We start from the raw sequence: 23,972 nt of genomic DNA on the forward strand, positions 1-23,972 counted from the left end.
GAAATGTAACACATTTCTGCTATTAATTTTGTATACTGCAACTTTATTGAATTCATTTATCTGTCCTTTGGTGGAGTCTTGGGTTTTCTATAGTTAGAAAATATATCTATCTGCAAATAGCGATAGTTTATCTTCTAATTTGGATGCCTTCCCTTTTTTTCTGATTGCTGCTGCTAGTACTTCCTGCCAATGTTATGTTGAAAAGCGCAAGAGTGGATCTTCTTATTTCTGGTCTTAGGGAGAAGGCTTTTAGTTTTTCACTTTTCAGTGTGACATTGGTTGTGGGTTTTTCATATTTGGTTTATCATGTTGTGGTATGTTCTGTCTGAACCCAATTTGTGGAGTTATCATGAATGGGTGTTATGTCAAATGCTTTTCTGTATCTCTTGAGGTGATATGGTTTTTAGTCTTTCCTCTTAATGTGATATATCACATTGACTTACTTTTGAATATTAACACTTTTTATTCTAGAATAAATCACTTGATCATGGTGATTTTTTTTAATGTACTGGTGAATTCAGTTTGATGCAATTTTGTTCAGCGTTTTTTCTATCTATGTTCATCAGATATGTTGACCTGTAGTTTTTTGCTTCGCTTTTTTTATAAAGTCTTTGTCTGGTTTTGGTATCAGGCTAATACTGGCGTCACAGAATACATCTGGCTATTTTCCTTCCTCTTCTATATTTGTGGAATAGTTTGAGAACAGGCATTAACTTGCTTAAATTCACCTATGAAGCCATCTGGTCGTGAGTTTTTTTTCAATTACTAGTAATGAAATTGAATGGGTAATCAGTTAGTTCATATTTTCTCCCTGATTTAATTTTAGAAGATTGTATGTCCCTAGGAATTTATCCATTTCTCCCAAGTTGTCCAATTTGTTGGCATATAATTTTTCATAGTAGTTTCTTGCAATCTTTTATATATCTGTGGTATTGCTTGTTATTTCTCTTCATGCCAGATTTCATGTCTCTTCTTGATATATCTGGTAAAGGTATTCATGTCTCTTCTTGATATATCTGGTAAAGGTTTATCAGTTTTGTGTCTTTTCAAGTTTATTTCCACTCTAATCTTTATTCCTTGCTTTTTTCTACTAGCTTTGGGCTTTGTCTGTTCTTTTTCTGGATCCTTTAGGGGTAAGGTTAGGTTGAGATTTCTCTTGTTGCTTGAGAATGCAATAAACTTTCCTGTTAGAACTGCTTTTGCTGTGCCCCAAAGATTTTGTACCATGTTTTCATTTACATTTTTCTCCATGAATTTTTTTTCATACTTTTTTTTCATTGACCCATTGGTTTAATACCATGTTGTTGAGCCTCTGTATTTGCATTTTATTTTTGTTTTCCAGTTCTTGTAACTTATTTCTAGGTACTGTTGTGGTTAGAAAAGATGCTTGATATGATTTCAGTCTTTTTAAATTTATTGAGATTTGTGGTGTAATATATGATCTATCCTGGAGAATATTCCATGTACGCTTAAATAATGTGTATTCCATTGTTTTTGAATGGATATCTTAGGTCCATCTGGTGTAATGTGTTGTTTAAAGCCAGAAGACCTTAATATTAAAGTAGGATAAAGCTACCTACCTCATCACTGTTCTGAAGATTAAATCATTATAAACATTTATCTACGTACATATGTAGACACCCAAATATATAAATGTACATAGTAACACTTACCTGGATTTTTATATGTATTTCTGGTACCGTACCGTGAGGGGAGAAAACCCAATGCCTAAGGTACATATGTTCATGGTGGCATAACTGAATTCAACTGTAGGCTGCTTTTTATATGTTCAAATTATATTGAACTATCATCTTTGACATACAGGCTTCTCTTCTTTTGTAGGTAGTGGATGTAAGTAGAGAAGGCAAAGAAGAAGTATTCTATGGGCCTACACTCCCTTTTGCTTCCAATGGAATAGCTGCATGCTTTCTTCCAGCTCCATATTTCACATGCCCTAACCTTCAGACTCTTCAAGTGCCTCATCACAGAATTGGGACCATCTGAAAGGCAATGCTTTGTTAATAACTATCCTGAACAGAAGAAAAGTTTCATTTTTGGATATTGGGCATGAAAAGACTCAGTGCTCAATTGCTTCCTTGTTTTGTTTTATATGTCTTATATTCAGATAAACATTAGCAAAAAATGAACAGTTTTCTAAAACACATTACTGAAAACTCATGTCACCCTTCTCATTGTGGGTCAATATACAATATATATGACTTTTACTGTGGTGTAGCTTAGTACCAACTTAATGGTCCATAATTGTTCCATGGGTCTTTAGAGCCTTCGTGTATACTTTTTCTAAATCAGTGCTGTCTAGGAAAACAGGACAATGTTAGTAAGGAATTTATTTCACAAGTATTGTCCTCAGTGGTCTTTAAAAAAAATATTCAGTAGTTAATTTCCTTCCTACTTAAAACCTGGGTTTGTAATTTTTCTTTTAAAAATTTAACATTATGCAGCCCCACTCGGTATAGACTCAGCATTATGACATTATAAAATTTTAAATGCCATATTTTATTCAAGGTAATACGAATAATAGAAGTACATCAGAACAGCAGTTGGAATACCCATATTTTTTGACTTGGTTAATCTGTGACCTTGGGCGAGGGCTTACCTTTCTGTACTTGTTTTTCCACTTTTTAAGGAGGATAATTATTGATTTCCATATAAATTCAGAAGAATTCTGTGAAGATTAGGGAAATGCTAAGTACTTCGCTGAAGAAAAAAAGTTACTCAAATTACAAGGTATTTTACAGTGTTTAGAACCTTGTAACTGAAAAAGGAGGTTATTTTTGAAATTAAATAATTACTAAATAGAACTTGAAACACATATTATGGAATAAATGATTCGAAAAGCATGTGAAAGATATGCTAATTAGGAAAAGGGGGGTTTACCAAAGCCAAAGATTCCCAAGTCTGTACAAATTTCTTGCTTCAAATAATAATTTAAACTTCTCACTTAAACTCATTTAGTGAAAAATGACATTTAAGCTAAAAAAAAAATTAGTTATACTAATTTTGGCACCATAAAGTGCTCTGACATAAATCTGAACCTAGACTTGGTAATTCTAATAAAAGTTTTTCCACTTTGTTAAAGGTTATGTCAATCTTGAGGACTTGTGGGATCCTTTTCCACCACCAATACATATTTTATTACTACAAATTTTTAATAATGCATAAGAATTATTTAGGTGAGGTTTTTGGATTTGCTTTGTCTATAGCAAAAATATACACATAAAATAAAACTCAATCACCTTTGAACATAAATTCAAGAAGTATAACATGAGTTTTTCCCTTTTCTTGTTAGGATCTAAGTCACCTTTATAAAAGAGAAACTTTATGCTTTTTCCTTCAGCATAGTTTAATTATTCAGCAATCTTTATCTTACAGGAAACAGTCCTTTTATTGATGGAACCACTTTTAGTCATCAGAAGTGAATAAAAACATAAACACTTTTTAATCTTAAATACAAAAATGACTAACTTAATATATTGTTATACCTAAAATTTTTAATTTCCAAATAATAAGTAATCTGGTTATTCAGATTAAAGAACAGGAGGAGAGACTAGGAGTAAGGGGAAAAAAAGTGAATAAAAAACCTTCCAGAGATTTAGCCAAAAAATCTTGAGTATTTTTATAGTTCTGAAAAGTGCAAATTGATACTGTTCATTGATATCAAAGAGTGTCTTTAAAGGGTATAAATCATGTAAACTAGATATTTTAAATGCCTTACTAAGTCAGGAAAATGACTCCAGTATTTGAGGTAGCTTTCAACAAGAACCAGAGCAAGAAGTATTTCAGATTTACTAAAATTTCTACTTGACAAATGAATTTACTTCCAGCTGTTTTTACCTTATAAAAACCATTACATTTAAAATCCCAATCCTATATCCAATGAATGAAAGGGAAATGGTCTAAAAATAAGCTTGCCTAACTGATAATGGAAAGGTAGCCTGAGATTACTCCTGATATTTTCTGTATAGACTTCTAACTATTCATTTAAAACAAACTGGCATATTATTATCAAACCCCTTCTTGGTGAAATTTAATGTGTTATTCACTAATATTACAGAATTGAATGCAGAGAATTTTAAAGTTTTGCATAGTTTTTGAAAACATCTTTTATGCTGTAGCCAGAGAATAGAATCCAAAGTGCAACATTCCTCTCTGAGGAAAAATAAAATGCTAAACACTTATGATTAGCTCATTCTCCTCAAATTATTAAGAGCTAATAAAAAGTCTAGAAAACTATGCTTGGTCATATAAAGCAAATTCCATTGAAACTATTCAAATATATATTTTCCATGTAAGTGACCTATCCTTCTTAATTCATCTTCCATTTTTACTCTTCAAAATTATAGAACATGTTGTATTTGTAGTAAAATTATATTTCCATTGGGAGATCATGAAACTTCCACCACTTTAAACTGCTACTTCAAGACTTGACTTTACAAGAGAAGACACAGTACCAGATAAATATTAGCAGAATGTTCCTTTGTGTAGGAGGAAAAGCCAGCAAAGACACTAATCTCTAAAATAGTATGTTTGTAAAGTACAATGAAATTCCTTAGAACCTTCATAACAAAATACCTACTAGGTTGCGATTAGGATATTTTTCCTGCTTTTTCTCTTCATATTTTCCACACGGTTTAACCACATGTATACCGTATCCTTTCCAGCTATTGCAATAACTGAAAAACTCTCTATTGTTTTACCACAGAATATAAAACAGGAATAAGATAGAAATTATTCCTCAAGACAACATGGTTCATTTTTATTTTGGTTTTCAAATAGTCAATCTATCATAAAAAAGAAGCGGAATAATCATGGATGCAGTGTAAATTATATACATTAGAAAGGTATATACCATTAGTATAGACATAATTAACTTATAAACATGAATATACAATAAGAACGTCCAGAAAGCACAATTCACAGATGCAATAAGTTGGATGACTGTTAGCACACCACGAACTTTAACAAGCAGATTATTCAGTTCTAATCATGAGGTACTTATTTTGGTAACCTTAGCAATATAGATTATCAGAGAATCAAAATACAAATCTTATATCTTATTAAATATGTGAAAAAATATGCTAACTTTGCTAGCTTCCCAAAACAACTGTTTTAAGCGAACAAAGCATGGCATTTATATTGGCATACTATACACTTGACTGACAAGGTAGTATTTTTAACCCTAAAAGGAGCAGGCAGGAGATCAGTTTTTGGAAAATATAAGGTTTACATAAACTTTATAGGGATTTAGGGAAGATAGGTTTCCTACAGGTCTTTCTCAATTGCAGAAGTTTATCAAATTTTTATGTAACAGATAATCCTAACAAAGGGGAAGTAAAAATGAAAACTGTCAAAGATTCTGTTAAAGTACATGTAATTCTTAAGAAGGAAGTAGTTTTAAAAATTTGTGATGAAGTATGGAAAAAGATAATGGGTAAAAAACACACAATCTGCAGATACTTATTTTAATATAGATTTCCAGGTAGAAAAAGTCAAATATGTTTAGGAAAAAATATGCTAGGAATAGATAAAGATATAAAAGTTTTAAAGTATGAAACTGTTCTAATGCAAATGAATTCAATACTGAATGATTTTTGTACAGAGAGCATATCCCGTATTTTTTACTCCCCCATGAAAACCTAATTAAATGTTCAATTAAAATTTAAATCATAACCAAATCTGAATATCTAATAAAGTCCTTCTATCATGCTGTTGTCCTTCAATCATCTCTTTTACATTTCATCTGTATATTTTACGAAAATTATTTGACTGGAATACTCATGTATCTAAAATATATTTTAACTGTCTTCCTATTTCAGTGACTTAAGGTTAGGTTTCTAGAGAAAGGGAAGTATTTTACGCTGGCAAATTGAATGAGGCTCAGAGTGTAGAATGAACATGGCAATCAGATATTCGAAGGCAGTCTAGTCTCCTGCCTGAGTTAAATTTGCACAGAAAAGGTAGAGTCAGATAGCAGAATGTCTCCTGACTGAAGAGCTTATATATCAGCTTACTGACACTGGGAACTAAGTGGATGTCCTTGAGTAGAAAAATAACAGGAGGAAAGTAATATTTTAGAAACACTAATGTCAGAACTGTGTGAGGTTAAATTGTAGGAAAGGAGATCAGAGATAAGGAGATAAGGAAGAGATCAACAGCAGGCAGTAGAAAAAACGTTTCGGATGCACGGAAGGCAAAAAGAAAAGAAGAGCAAAAGTCTGTACTGGTGATCAACTGAAAGTGGGGAACAAGTAAGAATCCAAATTGCTTCTGAAGTTTCAGGGCTAAATGACGTGGGAAAATAGTGTCTTCCCTGGGTGGAAAAGAAAGGCAGGAGCTAGTTTAAAATAGGCGACAAGCGCAGCTCGACAAGATGCCTTGAGATTTCTGGAGGATCCAACTAGAGGGGTTTAGAGAGAAATTAGGCTCGTGTTATCAAGTCCCAACTGGAAGAATGTTGAGACAGAGCGAATGAAGGGCCAGATCTTACCACTGGGGACAAGAAAGAACATGATGGTACTTGCAAAGTACAGTATGTAGGAAGGAGCAGTATCACCGAGGAAGGGCTGAGAAGATAAAGGAAAATACCAATGTCAGGTCAAAGAGCACGACAAACGAGAATATAGTCTCAGATTTCAGCAAAAGAGAATGGCTTACATTACAGTGGGGGAAGCAGCAGCCCTAGAGATGACAGGTTACTTAGGGGATTAAATGATGGGTCAGTGAAGATTTTAAGGAAATGAACTAAGTAAAAAAATTTTTTTCTTCAACTTAAAAAGACAGCATCTTTAAAATTTTACTTATATATAAATAAACACACATGTATATACACATATAAGTATCATCATGGATTTTTTTTTGGTTGTTACTTATTTTTAAAGTACAAACTATTTATTCTTAGGCTCTGCAGCTATATATCCCAATGCATGATTCAGAAGCAGCTTCTCTCAGCCTTAAACATTTCATATTCTAAGGAGTGAGATTCTCAAAGACATCAATCTCACCTGGAAAATAAAAATATATATATATATATATATACACATATATACACACAAATAACTCCTTTAAAAGCATCACTTTAAACAGATTAAACTTCATTTGCTGAAACTTGCAAAGTGATATAAGTTTATAAGGCACTATCACAATGAAAAGAAACTCATTGCTATGAAGTCTATTAAGTTACTTTGCTTAAAGAGGGTTTTATTCATTCTATTTGTTGACATAATGACAGTTGACCTGGGGGTGGGAGGGACAGACTATCTGTATGTCATGAAAACAACAGATACTCCTTTAGGATTCATAGATAAAAGTTAGGAGAGGACTAATAACTAGAGTTCACTGATTGTAATATATTTCATTTTGAAAGATACTTCTTGACTCAGAAAAGGGAGGAATCAGAAGAAGCATGATAAAGACCAGAGTCTCAAGAGGAAAACAGTTATTTCAAGGTTAACAAACATAACACATAAGACATAATTTGAAAAAAGGGTAAATATAAGAGAGAGGAACAATATTGAGGTGTTCTCTATGTTTGTGCACGAATAACTAGTAATCATGTCTGCATGCCTCATACAGAACACATCACCAATATAGTTTCACATACATTATTCCACTGATTCTTACCAAAACACTATGAAATAGAAAAAGGAATATTATTCTTTTTTCCCCAAGGAGAAACTCAGGCTCAGCAAGATTAAGTAACTTGCTGAAGTTTACAAAGCAGAGCTGGGATTGAGACCTATGTGGGTTCCCAACACCAGGACTGGAGTTCTTTTCCCAAATAATGCTCACCACAGAAAGGAGTCAAGGACAAGAGCCCAACTGGTAAAGTAAAAATCTCTATGAAATACTCAAGAGTTAAGATACAAGAGCTGCTAAAGGAACTAAACTGGTTCCCTATGAATATGTAAGATGTGAAATTATAAGAGGCTCTAACTGAAGAGCAAGGAGATAAATCAGCTGACTTCTCAGACCTCTTCTGTTAATTTGTAATCTCAAGACTTTTCAGAATATTAGTTTTTTCTTAAAAGCTCTTACTTATCCTTCTCCTGATATGTCTTTTCATCAATTTCCAAAAAGAAAGATGAGTAGAGGGAAAAAAAATCTGGCAACTGTTGGAACCACTGCTGGTTTAAATTTAAAACATTTTATATACTATCGGTATATTCATTTCACCAGACTCAGCCTCATTCCTCACAGAGTTAAGCGTGTTGGGTATTTACTAACTTGCCTCACACACGGTATAACAAAAGATGACAGACATACATCCCATCTCCTGAACTCCTGTTTCATAAAATCCAGCATAGAATAGCCAGGTAATCTGAAAACAAACAACAACCAAAAAAACCCAAACATCATGTTAAAACATGACTTGGAAGAAAGAGAACAAACACAAATCACTCACAAGGCAAAAAGTCACATTACAGTGACAAGTCCCTGCATCACCCACTGCAGACCTGCTTCACAGACATACACAGAGACACCCCACTTAGAAAAACTTACTTTAAATTAGTTTAACTAAAAACTCTTCAAGAGAGACAATTTTGCCAACTTTCAAAAGATCTTATAATACACTTATTTAACTTTTATTTCCTTGTTATGTATTTTATACTTACAGGTATGTAAGGGAAAAAATCCTAGAAAGTATTTCTAACAGAACATTATACAACTGCAGTGCAAAGTGGATTTAGATAGTTACAATGAATAGAGAAGCAAAGCACAAAATATATTAGGTATTATCACTTTCCAGTCTCTGCATTTCATCTTGTCCCACCTGTCCCAGGTGAGATAAAAGTTTGCTATAGGCCTCCCTGTTTAAGACAAAAAGAAAAGGTAGATATGTTTATTAACTTTTCCATAATTTTAAGTATTTACAAATTCAGTCTACCTGAATGTCTGTCTACACACATGTGCACCCACACCTATACTCTATGATTAAAGTACTTTAATTCTTTTACAAACTTGGAACATGTGAATTCTCATGAGTGCTGCCTCCTCCAAAACAACCTCTTCAGGAACTACAGGTCTATTTCCATGGTGTTGCATTATTTTACACCATTCAGCACAATTTGAATGGTTGTAAGCCTATATGAAAAAAAGGCCCATTACTATTTTGACCCAAATCTGTATAATCTAGTAGGGTCACTCTTATTCACTGGATACGCATGATATAGTTGATTCAGTATATCAAGCATCCCTCAAAGGGTAGATGTGCCACCATGGATTTTATACAAAAACAAGACACCTGAGGCTCTCAAGTCCCCTTCCCAATAAGGAGCACTGAATGTGTTCTGAGCAACAGAGGCACTGCTGAAATACATAGCTTTTTTTTTTTTTTTTTTTTTTTAAATTATCATCCTATAATGTATTATTTGTTTCAGGGGTTCAGGTCTGTGATTTAAGTCTTAAACAATTCATAGCGCTCATCATAGCATATACCCTCCCCAATGTCCATCACCCAGCCACCCCATCCCTTCGACCTCCCTCTCCTCCAGCAACCCTCAGTTTGTTTCCTGAGATTAAGTCTCTTACGGCTTGTCTCCCTCTCTGGTTTCATCTTGTTTCATTTATCCCTCCCTTCCCCTATGATCCTCTGCCAAATACACAGCTTTCTAAGGTGCTCACTTTGGAAAGAACAGTATGTGAATGGAAATGTCAATCACACTATAGAAATGTTCATTAGCTCAGAGAACACACCCAAAATTTTTAGGAATGGGAAAATAAGCGATCTCCAGAAAATGAATCTAGATTTTTATAACCATTGCCCAAAAAATGTAATCAAATGATCCAAACATACCTTTGTGCAATATTTCTGCCAAGGCCCCATTTCCGCTCTGAATCCTTCAGAGACTGAGTGAGGGTAGAAAGCAAGTTGATAACAACCTGCTGGTCCAATGCTGCTACTGTTTCTAAAATGCCGTAAATCTGATAATCGTATCTCATACCATAATCCTGGATAAAATGCCTGGAAGTAAATCAAGTTACATAGGATTACTTCTGGGGAAGTTCCTTGGGCTGGTATCTATATGACAATCAACTGTCACCTGAATGCAAGAAAGATCATTTCACATAAGACAACCTTAAGAATCCAGATGCCCTATGAAGACAATTTATAACACTTAAAAATAAGGACAGAAATGGCTTATTTCAGTGTGACCAGAATGATGGCACAGGTAGGAAAAGGGAAGAGAGCTGCAATCCCAGGACGGAGAAAAGAAGGAAAATCTAGTCCCAGGAACTTTGCTGCTATTCTTCGTGGGTCAAAATCTGAGCAGTAAAGACATGGAAAAAGTGAGTCCAGTTTCTATATCTTAGTACTTCATATTTCTATATAAATCAAACAATATTTTTATGAGAAAAGCAAGTTATTCATAATATATTTTTATATTCCTTAAATGAACAGGCGACTTTAGAACCACAAAAAGCCTTTATAATAAGAAATGTATGTTTTAACCATATAATTTCCACTCTCTCCCCCAACAAAATAAGAATGAAGATTGCATGTTTGTTGTGTACAATTTATTAACAAGCATGCAATCTTCATTTGTATAAAATCCTTTCTCCCCTCTTAGGATTTTATAGGGTTTTTTCTTTTTTTTCTTTTCTGGGGGGTTTTACGCTTCGTAGAAATCCACCATTTATTTCATGTGATCACAATTTAAATAAGTTGTAACCAATGGACAAGTGCCAGTGATGTGATGGGAAACAAACTGAGGAATCAAAGATCCAACATAGAAGAAAATGGATCCGTGTTATTTATCACGGTAGTGCTAGGGCAGAGATATGTATGGTAAAAATGAACTGGTAGAAACTGTGAGACATATTTAAAAATACTGCTCTAACAGAAAGCACAAGACTCTAGAGGCGGCAAGGCAGGAAACGACAACAAAACACAAAACACAGGAAACACTCCTCCAGTTGCATTATTGTTCTTGGGAACCAACATCACACCTATCCTATACAGTGTATGCTTCACAGCTGAAATACAATGACGCCTTCTGGGTCTATAGTATCTAAAGCAGGTAAGAAAACCAGTGACATGTACTTCTACACTGGATCCTGAGTAACATGTTTAGCGGCTCTGAGGGCCTGTGTACCTGTCATCATGACCCACATCCCCCCATTTTGTCTCTTCAATACATGCAGGAATCTTCATCACCATTCTCAGGTGAGTTCAAGTCAGTTTGCTCATCTTCCTCTCTGGCACTTTTGTCTTTTTTAATAAAACACCACAATGTAACAAAACTATGGCAAAAAAATATAATAATTGAAATACTATAACAAGTAGTAGCACATTATGTTTTGGATAATTAGTTATTTGAAAAATATGTTGGCTGTCAAATGGCTGGCAGTAGTCCCCTTGGCAGTTGGCTTATTTTCCAGTTACCGAAACACAGAAGTCAGCTGGGTGGCGGGTTCTCCCTCTGACCCCACTTGGCAGGCTTTTACCATGAGCTGCAGGTTCTCTGTGGCCAGCCTTTTAACTAGGAGGAAAAATTACAGCATTACACACTGTGTCTGAATTGACCATCTGGATCCTCATTTTTATGAACACTCTTAATTTAGAAAAATATGTTGTTTTCTTAAAGTTTATACAGCCTTTTTGTTATTTTTCAAAATGAAATAGTTATGAGTTTTTGTTTTGTACTTGTGTGTTTCCCTATCTCTTTAACTCCCATTCTAAGAAAATATAAAAATCAGAGTCTATTTTTTGCAAGCTGATAACTGAAAAAATACATATGAAGACAGATCTCCTAGAAAGAACCCATATTCAAAAACGTTTTATCATCCTAATCCTGCAAGCAGTTACATATTGACAAAAGATAGCCTGTAATCATTCGGCTGAGTTACAGAGAAGCAGACTGACTTTTTTAAAACTCATAGGTATATTCCTCCCCCTAACAAATTAGAAACCACCAACAATTTACCTTCGTTCAAAATTAGTCAAAGATACACACACACACACAGACACACACACACAAATCAACTATTTGTGATGCTATCTTCCTTTCAAAAAAGACAGCAAAGTTACAAAAAGAACATTTGTATGTTTAAATATTTAATCAAGTCATTTAAAATTGTGCATTTCTCCATAAAAATGGAAAAAAATATCAAGGAGAAAAACAGAAAATTCAGTATGTTCTAAATGCTAATAAATTTTTGTAATGTTTTTGGCACATTAAATATAAGTAACTGGGGAGAAAGTGCTTTGTTTATGAATAAAAAATAATTCAGAAACTCTAATCCATTATAGCAGGAGAATAAAACAGGATACATATGAAGTTCAATTAATTAATATGTACTTAGTAATATTCTCAGTGGCATGAGGATGGTGGATAAAGAAGATGGAGCATACTTATCTTTACTGAACAAATAATGCCTCATATTAAGATACAGTTCTGAAATCAGTAATAATTGGTTCTTCTTAAAAGAAATTTCCTTGAAAAACTCCAGAAGCTCTTTTGTGGGAGAAGTACTAGAATATCAAGAAATGGCCTTCATAAAGAATTAACAGTAAGCATTGGGTTTTTATTTTACAATAGTTTTATTGAGGTATAATCCACATATCATAAAAACCAATCTTTTAACGTGTACAATTCACTGATTTTTAGAAAATTCACAGAATTGAGAAGGCATCATCACTGCCTAATTTCAGAGTAATTTCATCACTTCCCCCACAACCTTAACTTACTAACAGTCATTCTCTAATTTCTTCCTCCCCAGCCTCTGGCAACCACTAATCCATGTTTTGTCTCTATGGATTTGACTCTTCCGGAAATGTCTTATAAACAGAATCATACACCATGTGTTTTGTTTTTTTTTTTAAGATTTTATTTGAGAGAGGATGTGCGTTAGCAGGGGGAGGGGCAGAGGGAGAGAGAGAAGGAGAATGTCAAGCAGACTGGGCATTGAGCATGATGCCTGACATGGAGCTCGATCTCATGACCCTGACATCATGACCTGAGCCAAAACTAAGAGACAGATTATCAACCAAGCCACCCAGGTACCCCTCCACACGGTCTTCTGTGACTGTCTTCTTTTTACTTAGCATACTGTTTAAAAGGTTTATCCATGTTGTAGAAGATATCAGTACTTTATTTCTTTTGAAGGCCAAATAATAATCCAGTGTATAGATATATCCCAAGTTGTTTATCCATTCATTGAGGGATGGACATCTGGGTTGTTTCCATTTGGAAGCGATTCTGAATCAAGCTGTTATGGATCAGTGTTACATGTGTTCTTTAAAGACAACTATTTGTCACCTTTATTTAATTGAACTGAACTTTTTAAAAAAATGGGAGTTTTTTTTAGTTTTTCTTTACATTAACAGCTTTATTGTCATATAATTCACATTCTGTACAATTCACCCATTTAACATGTACAATTCTGTGATTTTAGTATAGTCACAGAATTGTGGAACCATCACTAAAACCAATTTTAGAGTATTTTCTTTACTTTGAAAAGAAACCTGATAGTCTTTAGCTATCACTCCTTATCTTCTTATATACCCTAAAAGCAACCCCAAATCGACTTTTCATCTCTACAGATTTCATATTCTGGACTTTTTATATAAATGGCATCATATAATATGTGGTCTTTTGTAACTGGCTTCTCTCACCTAGAATAATGTTTTCAAAGTTCATTCATGTTGTGTAGCATGTAGCAATCCTTAATTCCTTTTTATGGCCAAATAATATTCCACTGTATGGATATATCACATTTAAAAAAATCTGTCAGCTGATGGACAGTCTACCTTTTGGCTACTATGAATAATACTGCTATAAACACAAATTTCTGTGTGTACTTATGTTTTCATTAATGTTGGGTATGTATCTAGGAGGAACACTGCTAGATCACAAAGTAACTCTGTTTAATTATCTGAGGAATGACCAGACTATTTTCCCAAGTGTCTATACTATTTTACATTTCCAATAACAGTAACTCAGGATTCTGATTTCTCCATGTTTTTGACAAACGTTGTTATTATTATCTGACTTTTCCATAATAGCCAACCTAGTGAGTATGAAGTGGTATCTCATATCTCATGTGGTTTTGATTTGCATTTGCACTTGCATTTCCCTGATGACTAAGGATGTTGAGCACCTTTTCAGGTGCTTATAAGACATCTGTTTCATTCTTTGGAGAAATGACTATTCAAATTCTTTGCCTATTTTTAATTTTTTTTTTAATTTACTGAATTATAATAGTTTATATATTGCAGGTACAACTTCCTTAACATATAAATGATTTACAAATATATTCTTCCATTCTGTGGGTTATTTTTTACTCTCTTGATTGTCCTTTAAAGCATAAAAGTTTTTAATTTGGATTAGTACAATTTATCTCTCTCTCTTGCCTTATGCTTTTGTTGGTGTATTGAAGAAGTCATTGACAAATCCATGGTCATGAAGATTTACTACTATGCCTTTTTCTACGAGTTTTATAGTTTTATCTCAGACATTTAGATCTATGATGTACTTTGAGTTAATTTTTGCATACGGTGTGAAGTAAAGGTATAACTTCATTCCCTTGCATGTGGATATCCATTTGACCTGGCATAATTTGTTGAAATACTATTTTCTCACCACTGAATCATCTTGGCACCCTTGTCAAAAAAAAGTCCGTTGACCAGACATATGGGTTTATTTCTGGACTCTCAATTCTAATCCATTGACCTATGTCTTCCTGCCAGTACCACCTACTGTCTTGATTACAGTTGCTTTGTACTAAAGTTTTGAAATTGGAAAGTGTGTCTTCCAACTTTGTTCTTCTTTTTTTAAAGACTTATTTATTTGAGAGAGAGAGCATAAGCTGGGATAGGGGGAGAGGCAGAGGGGGAGAATCTCAAACAGATTCCTTGCTGAGCACAGAGCCCAATATAGGATTTGATCTCCTGATCCTGAGATCATGACCTGAGCCAAAACCAAGTGTCAGATGCTCAACCAAATGGGCAACCCAGGGCACCCCTGTGCTTTTTCAAGATTGGTTTGGCTCTTCTGGAGTTACACTGCATTTGTAGATCAGTTTAGGGAGTGGCACTACCTCAACAATATTACTTCCGATCCATGAAATGGAATGTTTTCCCATTTATTTAGATATTCTCTAATTTCTTTCAATAAAGTTTGGTAGTTCTCAGATCTTAAGGTTATATTTCTCTTTTTTAAAATGTATTCCCCTACTTGAGTTTTTAAAAAAATGCTATCATAAAATGGAATCGTTTTTTTTTTTTTTTAAAGAATTTATTTATTTATTTGACAGACGGAGATCACAGAGAAGCAGGCAGAGAGAGAGGAGGAAGCAGGCTCCCTGCTGAGCAGAGAGCCTGACTCGGGGCTCGATCCCAGGACCCTGGGATCATGACCTGAGCCGAAGGCAGAGGCTTTAACCCACTGAGCCACCCAGGCGCCCCTAGAATCGTTCTCTTAATTTCGTTTTCAGATTTTCATTAAAAGTATATAGAAATGCAAAAAAAAAGTATATAGAGATGCAATGTCTTGTTTTTGTATCCTGTAACCTTGCTGCATTTATTAGTTCTAATACCTTTTATTGGAGTGCTTAGGATTTTGTATATACAGGATTGGATCATCTACAGATAGGGAGAGTTTTACTTCCTTTTCAATCTAGATATCTTTTAATTAATTTTCCTGTCCTGAGTAGGACTTCTAGTACCATGTTGGATAGAAGTGGCAAGAGTGGACATCCTTGTCCTGTTGCTAATCTTAGGGGAAAAGCATCTAAGCTTTCACCATTAACTATGATGCTAGCTATAGAATTTTCGTAGATGACCTTCATCAGACTGAATCATTTCTCTATTCCCAGTGTGTCATTACGTAATGTTCCTCTTTATTCTTGATAATTCTACTTGTTCTGAAGTCTCTTTTGTCTGAAATTAATATTAGCCTCTACAGCTTTGTTTTGAACTGTGCTACCATTTTTCTTATCCCTTTACTTTTATCTGTGTCTTCATATTTGAAGTAGGTTTCTTGTGGGTAACATACAGTTGGGCTTTGTTTTTTATCCACTGTCAGTCTCAGTCATTTAATTGGCTTATGTAAAGCATTCACATTTAAAGTGATTACTGATATTGCTAGATTAACAACTACCATACATGTACCTTTTCTGTTCATTGCACCTGCTCTATTTTTCTAATCATCTGCTTTTTGTCTGCTTTCTCCAAAGGTTTTGTTTGGTTTTGTTTTGTTTAAGTAGACTCCACACACAGTGTGGAGCCCAATGTTGGGCTTGAACTCATGACCCTGATAAGGGTCAGTCTGTTCAGATTTGTTTTCTTGTTGTGAGGGTAGGAGTGACGACTTTCAAGCTCTTTACATGTTGAAGTGGAAACCCAAAATCCTCTCAACTAATACCACTAAACTGTCTTTTTCTCCCTTCATTTCTCTCGTTTTTTTCTTCATATATCTTGGTACTCTCTTGTCAGATGCAATTTTAGAGTCATTAAACATAGCAACCCCTTTATCATTATAAAACACCTCTATTTCTAGTTAACAATTTTTTGGTCTACTGTCTATTTTATCTGATATTAGTATAGCTACTCCAGCTTTCTATGGCTATAGCTTGCAGGATGTATTTTTTCTTTCCTTTTACTATTTTAATCTTTGAATCTAAAGTGTTTCCCTCATAGAGAATATAGTTCAATCATTTTATTTTGATCCATTCCAGTGATCTCTACTTTCGATTAGTTTATTCGGTCCTTTCAAAACTATTGTTACTGTTGTTATTAGATGGATTTACATCAGTCATTTTACCTTTTGTTTTCTAAATGTCTTGTTTTTTTCCTCTCATCTCCTTTACTGCTTTTGTTTTGCATTATGTGCATATTTTAAAACACAGCATTTTATTTTCTTAAATGATTTTTCATTGGTTTTGAATTATTTTCTTAGGAGTTGCTCTAGGTTTACTGTGTACATTTTATCAGAGTTTCAGATTTATATGAATTTAATTCCAGTGAAATACAGAAACATTATTCTTACATAACCTTTCCCTTTCCCATGCTATTGTTTTTATACATATTACCTTTGCAAATGTTACAAACCCAACAATACTTAGTTATTTTTATTTTATATAATTTTATGTCTTTCAAAGAAGCTAAAGAAAAGGAGAAGTAAGGAGAGCAAATCTGTATTTTTGCTTTCATGATACTAACCTTACTGATCATTTCTGGTTCTCTCATAATTGTTCCTATCTAGCTGAGTTAATATCTGGAGTCATTTCCTTAGCCCAATACAGCTCTGCTCCCACCACCTCCTTTGTACCGATATTGATAAATATATTGCATATCTATGTTATAGGCCCAATCATACATTATGTACATAGTGTTTTTTTTATATATCATTTTATACAGCTGCTTTTTAAAGCCATCAAGAGAATAAACATAAAGAAATATATATTTATGCTGTCTTTTACAATTACATAATTGCCTTACTGGTTTTCTTTGTCTTGTGTGGGGTCACTTGACTTCAGCTCTGAAGAATTTCCTTTTTTATAAGGCTGGTCCACTAACAACAAATTCTCTCAGTGATTATCTGGCAATATTTTTTGTTTTTTGTTTTCCTGGCAATGGTTTTATTTTATCTTCACTTCTGAAAGGTAGCAGTTTTGCAGAATAGAGGATTTGTGGTTGACAGCTTTTTCTTTGATCACTAAGTATTACCCCACTGCTGTTGGCCTGCATTAATTCTGCTGAGAAGTTTTTTGCTGACCTATCTGGGGTTCTGTGGTAAGCGATGAGTCATCTTTCTCTTGATGTCTTAAAGATTTTCTCCTTGTCTTGGCCTTCAGCATTTTTACCATGATGCATCTCACTGGGGAAATTTTTGGGTTTATCCTATTTGGAATTAGCTGAGCTTCCTGAACGTATAGGCTACTGTTTGTTAATAAATTTGGGGAGTTTTCAGCCATTATTTCTTCAAATATTTTTTCTGCTCTTTCCTGCCCTCTTCTGGCATTATATGTATTATGGTGCACTTAACTGTATCCCACATTTCTCTAAAGCTCTGTACATTTTTCTTCATTCTTTTTTTTTTTTTTTTTGAGACTGCATAATCTCTAGTCATCAATTTTCAAGTTTGTTAATTCTTTCTTCTGCTAATTCAAATCCATTCGTGAGCCCCTCTAGGGAACTTTTCAGTTTAGGTTGTGTACTTTTTAACTTCCTAATCTCCATTTGGTTCTTTTTCATAATTTCTGTCTCTTTCCTGATATTCTTTATTTGCTGTGACAATATCATCAGACCTTCCTTTATCTTGTTAATCATGCTTTCCTCGAGTTCTCTGAACATACTTGTAATGGCTACTCTGAAGTTTTTGCCTATTAAATCTAGGATCTGATCGCCCTGACGGTTTCTGTTGCCCGCTTTTTTCCCATTATATGGATCATACCTCTGTTTCTCTGCATGTCTTGTAATTTTTTGTTGTTGAAAGTTGGGCATTTTTAAATGAAGGCTATTCCCTCCAACTCCCTGTGAAGTCTCTCACCTTGCCCTAAGCTGGTACAACCTTGGATAGACCCAGAGTCTCCATTCTAAGACAGTGATTTTGACAAGGCTCCCTTTGTCCTGTTTTCCGATCACACCCAGCTGTGACTCGCTACTAATCAAAGCTGATTACTCTATTGTCTTTTATAATGTCCAGGGGTATAAACTGCATTACAGACTATCTAATCAAGTTCAGGCTTTTCTAAAAGGACAATTTCTGTGGGCAGTATTTGAGATTTGTTCTGATCCAAGGGCTCTTTTCAGCTGTCTCTTTCACCATTCTCTCACCAAACTAGACTGTCTACAGAGTAGCCTCTATATCCAATGACTCTATTATATTCTCCTACCTACTGTCTATCACCACAAACTCCACTGTATTAGACGGCACCCTTAGGCTTGAACTTTTTCACACTGATTTGCAAATGAAGTCGGTTCCTTTGGGAGAGATTCAGGGGTTTTCTGCTCTATGGTCTGCTTCTCCTCCCTCTGCCTCTATCAGGCAAAATCTCAGAAGCATGGCTCTGGTGCTGGGGAAAGGGCCAATGGTGCCCAATGAAAGACATACCCATACAAGCGCTGGGTACTTGTGGAAGGAGAGGCAGTAGCCCCAGGCATCCTTAACTTGCTTCACTTGCCAGGGAATTCATACCTTTAAGCTGTGGCAAGGATGACTGGTACCCTGGTATTCTCAGTGGTGTTAACTCCGTGTACTACATGCATCCGACTGGTGGGGGCTGAGGGAAAGAACGGAGCCCCCACTTCTCAGCCACACTTGCCTGGAATATAACCTCAGTGTCAGGTAGCATGGGGGCAAGATGAGAAATATTGACCTCTCACAGGATGATAGCCCTACTACTGGGAGGTGGGCAGACAGAAAGCCCTAGGTTCTTAGATCTACCAGTCTGAAGTTAGAGTTTCTGTCTTACTGAGCTGGGAGAAGTAAAGAAGGAAGTAGTCTTGGTTCAAATACCATAGACTCCTGCTGCTTTACCAAGTTTTAGTACATTTTCTTAAATAAATGTTTCTCCATTTGTTATATACCTTAGGACTATTTTCAGAGAATTTATAAGTTATTTTTTTTGAGTAATTTCTACCAGTTTTGCTGGGGAGTAGGTCAGCCGAGCTCCTGACGTTATCATGCCAGAAGTGGAATTCTTTTAAGTTCTTGAGTACAGGTTTTTGAGTGGATGGTATATTTAAAATGCTCTTGGGCATATACCTAGGAGTGGCCTTGTGGAGTCATTTAGCAACACTAACTCTCTGTGATTTTACAAATTATTCCTTTAAACATTGAGACTACAAGGAGAGCAAGAATACAAGGAGAGCTACAAGGAGAACAAAAATCTCAGCCACACACACAAATCTGTGTTTAATATTGCTTCCTCAGCTAATGAAGACAGCAATGCAGAGATAGGCAATTCGGCATCCTACCCATCTGGAACATGTGATGCACTCACCGGCTAGGTGTGAGCAGCCAAATTCACCTTCCGCACCCTGGCTTCCTTCCTGATAAATATCACTATCACCAAAACAAGAGGCTAGCTAAAATTTCATACTGTCTGCTCTGTCTCAACAAATTTTATCTTGTACACCACAACAGGCCTTCACTGAAAGTATGCATAAGTTTTTGATGAGGACAAAATTTCTAAAGAAGACTCAGGGGTCCATCTGGGTATTTCTTAATACAGAAATGCTACTATCAGGTAAGGCCATTCTATATTAACTCACATTTTTTTTGTAAAATCAAATGGGAGCAGGGGAAAAAAACAGTACATTTTAATTATTAAAATAAATATAGAGTTAAATAAAATATGCACAAATTTTGAGCTAAAACAGAAAATTTCAAAGACCTATTTGAGCTTTCAGCTACCACTTTGGGCTCTGCCCTCAGATTCTTCAGGATACACATTGAACTCACTTATCACAGCAGTTAGATGTACTTAGGTAGAAGCATTTGAGGAGCCCTGCCCTGAACAATCACATTATAATGATAACACGCACACACTTACACACACAGCCTCCTATTTACATTAAAAACTCCTTCAGGATAGAACTATGGCTACTATTCTGCATATTCTCAATAAGCTTATTAAAGCATGCTACTCACAGTAGGGATGAAATAAATGATATTTTAAAGTGATCTCTAGCAGTAAGGCTGATGAGACTGAAAACAAAAGGATGAGGATCAAAGGATCCTTACAGGTTTGCCTGTGAAATCAGCTTAGATTTTCTGGCAGAAACCTGAACAGAAGAACTTACGCTGACCCCTCACCACATGATATGTGAGAAGTTGATTTAATACTGCAGTCAGATTAAACAAATACTCTTTAAAAGGTTAACAAGTCTAATCAGAGAAGAAGCCCTTAAATAAACTGTTTGCCTTGGGGGAAAAAAACAAAACAGAAGTAAACTACGCTGAAACATGTCGGTTTTTAACCATTTTATCATGCTCAACCTCAGCTATCCGCTGGAGTTTGTTTTTTAGCCACAATGTATAGAAACCGATATCACATAAAGAAAAGTACGACAAACACAGATTCAAACTAACCTTGGGGTTCACTGACCAACACCAAGCATTTTAAGACACCAGGGAGGAGCAGTTCAACCTCAGAAATGTCTACATTCGTTTCTTGGAAAAGCTGCAGGATGAAGGCCAGAATAGATGCTAAGCGAGGAGGGAGCAAAGACCCTTTAAACTCAAAGTAGGACTTCCTAAAAAGAAGCACAATTTTGTTTTTTCTTCCGGTTAAAGTTTTATTGAGCAGAAACACATGTCATACACTTTAAAGATACCAACAAATTTTAACCCCCAAATTAATAAAGAACAATTTTGAAAAAATGTGTATTTTACCATGTTATCCTCAAACATAAAAATTTAGGAGCAATGATTGCACAACCTTGCTGTATTTTAAGGGCCAAAAAAGAATACAGACATGAACTAAATTTTAAAAACCTGATCTTTAAATGAACTTAATCAAAACCCAAACAAAAACCTAATTGTTAATTTGTTTTTTTCCTTTCTAATATAAGCCCGATTTCCTCGATCAGCTCCTCAACAATGCAACATTTTCTTTAATGTCAAATTTGCATAAAGAAATCTCTCCTCACATTTATTTATTTAGGGATTTGGGAAGGGTCTTATTTTTCCAAATCAATAAGATGACTGTCCTAGGAATTAGCTTCCCATTTCAGCTCTACCTCTTTCCTTCTTTTAGGAGCTAAAAAAAAAAAATCAGAGGTAATTTAGTATTTAATATTTTCTCTCAAAGCAAAACAAATTTTAGCATTATAAGTCAACAGATCATAAAGATAAATTTATCTTATTTTTTTTTCAAAGAGATTTTTATTTTTATTTTTTTTTTAAAGATTTTATTTATTTATTTGACAGAGAGAGATCACAAGCAGGCAGAGAGGCAGGCAGAGAGAGAGGAGGAAGCAGGCTCCCCGCCGAGCAGAGAGCCGGACGCGGGGCTCGATCCCAGGACCCCGAGATCATGACCCGAGCCGAAGGCAGCGGCTTAACCCACTGAGCCACCCAGGCGCCCCAATCTTACTCATTTTTATATCTCTACCTCTTAAGCATGTGTTGGCTTATAATAGGCATTTAGTGTACATTTAAGTGAACAAATGCAAGTGGAAATTGCTCAGTTTCTAAAAGGTCTAGACAACATGAAAAATTGTCAAATACAGCTGAATCTAAGTCAGACATCCATAAGTATTTGCAAAGCAATAAAATTTGCCAAAATGAGCCATGGAAATCACTAAGGATTATAGAGTCTTTTTTTTTTTTTTAAGATTTTTATATATATATATTTCTTAGAGTGAGCACAGGCAGACAGAGTGGCAGGCAAAGCAGAGGGAGAAGCAGGCCCGATGCGGGACTCGATCCCAGGACGCTGAGATCATGACCTGAGCCGAAGGCAGCCACTTAACCAACTGAGCCACCCAAGTATCCCAAGGATTATAAAGTTTTTTTTTTTTTTTTTAAGATTTTTATTTATTTATTTGACAGAGAGAAATCACAAGTAAGCAGAGAGGCAGGCAGAGAGAGAGGAGGAAGCAGGCTCCCCGCCGAGCAGAAAGCCCGATGCGGGACTCGAACCCAGGACCTGGGATCATGACCTGAGCCGAAGGCAGCTGCCTAACCCACCGAGCCATAAAGTTTTAAAGGGCAGGAACTATGTCTTCACCATCATTTCTACTCCCTACAGTGGCTTCCAAAAATTCCATTATCAGTGCATGCATTCAATCTTTGAGGACAAAGGTTTTGTCTTTTTTGTTCACTGTTGAATCCCTAGACTAAACATTTATATATACCTATAGTATACTAGGTACAAGTATAAGAATGGAAAGGTAAACACGGTCTCTGAAGGCAAGGGGCTCATTGTCTAGTGGAAAATTTGGACAAGCAAAAAAATAAAATAAAAAGGTTATTATAATATAATGTGATAGGTGCTTTGAAAATAACCTGGGAATTCTCAGAGATTCAGAGTAAGGAGCCTCAACAAAGACGCGGGGACTGCAGGAGTAGAGGAGGATGGAGGGATATTGTGGGTTTGGTTGCAGATCACCATGATAAAGCAAATGTCACAATAAAGTGAAATGAAGTTTTTAGTTTCTCTGTGCATAGAAAACCTATGTTTATGCTGTACTGTAGTCTAGTAAGCGTGCAATAGCATGATGTCTGAAAAGAAAATCTATATACCTTAACTTAAAAATACTTTATTACTAAAAAAAACCTGCTAAACATCATCTGAGCTTTCAGCCAACTGTAATCACTGATCACAGATCACCATAACCAACAGTAACAAAAAAGTTTAGAATATTGTGAGAACTACCAAAATGTTAACACAAAGACATGACGTGAAAAATAATGTTGGAAAAATGGTGCCAACAGACTTGCTAGATGCAGGGGGGGTCGCAAACCTTCAATTTGTAAAAAACAGTGTCTGTGAAGTACCATAAAACAAGGTATGCCTGTATATCACCACAGCATCTTCAAGTTTATAAAACAAATTTCATAGGAAGCTAAATACTCCATGAAGAAATAGTTTTTATTACTGAATCTTCTGCTGCAGTTAAAAGGTAACAGAGAGCCCAAGAGGTTTCATTTATGCATCTAATAATAGAATGAAGTCATTAAGACAGGAGACTAACAAAACAGGACTTCTTAGTGCTTTCTTATTCAGATTCGCATTCATTTTTTTACTTACTCTCTTTTTAAAAATATAAATAATGGGGGCTCCTTGGGGGCTCAGTTGGTTAAGCAACTGCCTTCGGCTCGGGTCGTGATCCTGGAGTCCTGGGATCGAGTCCCAAATCAGGCTCCCTGCAACCTGGGGAATCTGCTTCTCCCTCTGACCTCCCCTCTCATGCTCTCTCACTCTGTCTCTCTCTCAAATAAATAAATAAATAATTTTAAAAAGAATATAAATATGTTTTCTATAGTAGAAAATACACT

General features: G+C 35.2%; 2 protein-coding genes across 9 annotated transcripts in view; one reads left to right on the forward strand and one right to left on the reverse strand.

Annotated features, from left to right (window-relative positions):
• Nucleotides 1-5,346, forward strand: part of KLHL32 (kelch like family member 32) — a 254,553-nt gene extending 249,207 nt beyond the window's left edge. For all 7 annotated transcript variants that reach the window (XM_047733263.1, XM_047733267.1, XM_047733264.1 and 4 more), the window contains one exon: nt 1,843-5,346. In XM_047733263.1, coding sequence (XP_047589219.1) covers nt 1,843-2,004 — 162 coding nt within the window. In that variant the 3' untranslated portion in view covers nt 2,005-5,346. The remainder of the gene's footprint in view (nt 1-1,842) is intronic.
• Nucleotides 5,347-7,683: 2,337 nt separating this feature from the next.
• Nucleotides 7,684-23,972, reverse strand: part of MMS22L (MMS22 like, DNA repair protein) — a 131,039-nt gene continuing 114,750 nt past the window's right edge. For both annotated transcript variants that reach the window (XM_047733260.1, XM_047733261.1), the window contains 4 exons: nt 21,060-21,223; nt 11,405-11,501; nt 9,815-9,982; nt 7,684-8,828 (listed from right to left, as the gene is read on the reverse strand). In XM_047733260.1, the coding sequence (XP_047589216.1) occupies nt 8,747-8,828; nt 9,815-9,982; nt 11,405-11,501; nt 21,060-21,223 (511 nt within the window). In that variant the 3' untranslated portion in view covers nt 7,684-8,746. The remainder of the gene's footprint in view (nt 8,829-9,814; nt 9,983-11,404; nt 11,502-21,059; nt 21,224-23,972) is intronic.

This window comes from Lutra lutra, chromosome 6 (assembly GCF_902655055.1).
Source record: "Lutra lutra chromosome 6, mLutLut1.2, whole genome shotgun sequence".
In the NCBI taxonomy this organism is placed as follows: Eukaryota; Metazoa; Chordata; class Mammalia; order Carnivora; family Mustelidae; genus Lutra; species Lutra lutra.